This window comes from Colletotrichum tamarilloi (genome assembly GCF_030869305.1).
Source record: "Colletotrichum tamarilloi strain Tom-12 chromosome Unknown Scaffold_519.1, whole genome shotgun sequence".
NCBI classification, from domain to species: Eukaryota; Fungi; Ascomycota; class Sordariomycetes; order Glomerellales; family Glomerellaceae; genus Colletotrichum; species Colletotrichum tamarilloi.
In genome coordinates this window covers 1-1,313 of record NW_026849901.1, presented here as the reverse complement: position 1 = coordinate 1,313, position 1,313 = coordinate 1, and the positions used below count along the sequence as shown (strand labels likewise).

Below are 1,313 nucleotides of genomic sequence, written 5' to 3'. Positions count from 1 at the left end.
CTCATCAAGAGCGCCAATCCGGATACGCCGACATACAGTCCGTAGACGCCTCGCAGGCCATACACGTACGCATCCACGATCTTGGATCGCAGCTCAGCGTCGTCGGTCGCGGCGAACAGGGAGGAAATAGCATGGGCACCCCCGTGCGTACCTGCGGGGGCCAAGCCATCGTCCTCTAGCTTGCGCAGCATCACATTCTGGAAAGTGGATCCGCCGACGCCCACTCCGATTGCCATGCCAAACTGTCGGAGAAAGGCGTACATCGCCGTGGCGATCGCTTCGTCGCCTTTGTCGCAGAGAGCGTGCGACGCCATGTTCTGCGCGTTCAAAATGGAGCCATGGCCAAGACCAAGAAGGACGAGCGTCGGCGCCCATGCCTTCGTCGGCGTCTCGACGTCCCACAGCATCATCAGCCCGGAGGCGACGGTGGCCAGAGCCCAGCCAGCCCAGATCGGCCACTGGTAGTTGTTGAATACCGTGACAAGTCGACCGGTGATGATGGATGCCGGCACCAGCGTGAACATGACGGGGAAGAGTGCGACGCCGGTCTGGACCGGAGTAAACCCCTTGACATCCATAAAGTACAGGGGCACGTAATACAGCTGCCCGTACATCTGTGGTCACTGTCAGCGTGTCACATTGCGCGCTTGGTATCATATCGCTCTTACCACGAGGCCTTGGATGGCGCCGCAAACATACGTCGCGATGGAGCTGGCGGTCTGGAAAAGTCGGCGTTGCAAGAACGGGGACATCGCGAAGCATGACTCGTAGATGATAGTCAGCGCCATACCGACTGCCCCGAGCAGCAATGGCACAAGAGTGCCTGCGCTGCCCCAACTGTAGCGCAAACCTCCCCAGGAGACGGCCACCAGCAACAAGGTGGCCGAGCCGATGAACATAGAGTTCCCCAGCCAGTCCATGTCCTCGAGTTTCTTACGCATTTCATCAGCCGGAGACGCAATGTTGACGAGCCAGGGCACGAGAACAAGTCCAGCCGCGCAAAATGGGAACATGATGTAGAAAATCCAACGCCAAGTTGTGTGCTGAGCGATGACGCCGCCTAGTATAGGACCGGCACAGTTGCCCAACGCCCATGCTGCCTGACTAGAGATGAACGGCGCGGTCAGCGGAAGGAAGAACGAGCCCGAGAGGGAGGGTCCTCACACTACGCCGTACCACGTAGGTCGGACCGGCAAAGGGACAAAGTCGGTGAAAATCAACAGGCATAAGACGATGATGCCAGCACCGCCGATGCCTTGGAGAGACCGCCCCACCAATATCAAGCCGATGGAACGCGACACGCAGCAGAAGAC

The 1,313-nt window shown here is 59.1% G+C and overlaps 1 protein-coding gene across 1 annotated transcript; it reads right to left on the bottom strand.

Moving 5' to 3' along the window:
* Positions 1-38: 38 nt before the first annotated feature.
* Positions 39-1,013, bottom strand: CTAM01_17337 (major facilitator superfamily transporter; the record flags this gene model as incomplete). Its single annotated transcript, XM_060533322.1, has 2 exons — positions 39-614; positions 669-1,013. Coding segments are annotated over 2 exons (921 nt in total), but the record flags the coding sequence as incomplete, so codon positions are not given.
* Positions 1,014-1,313: the final 300 nt, after the last annotated feature.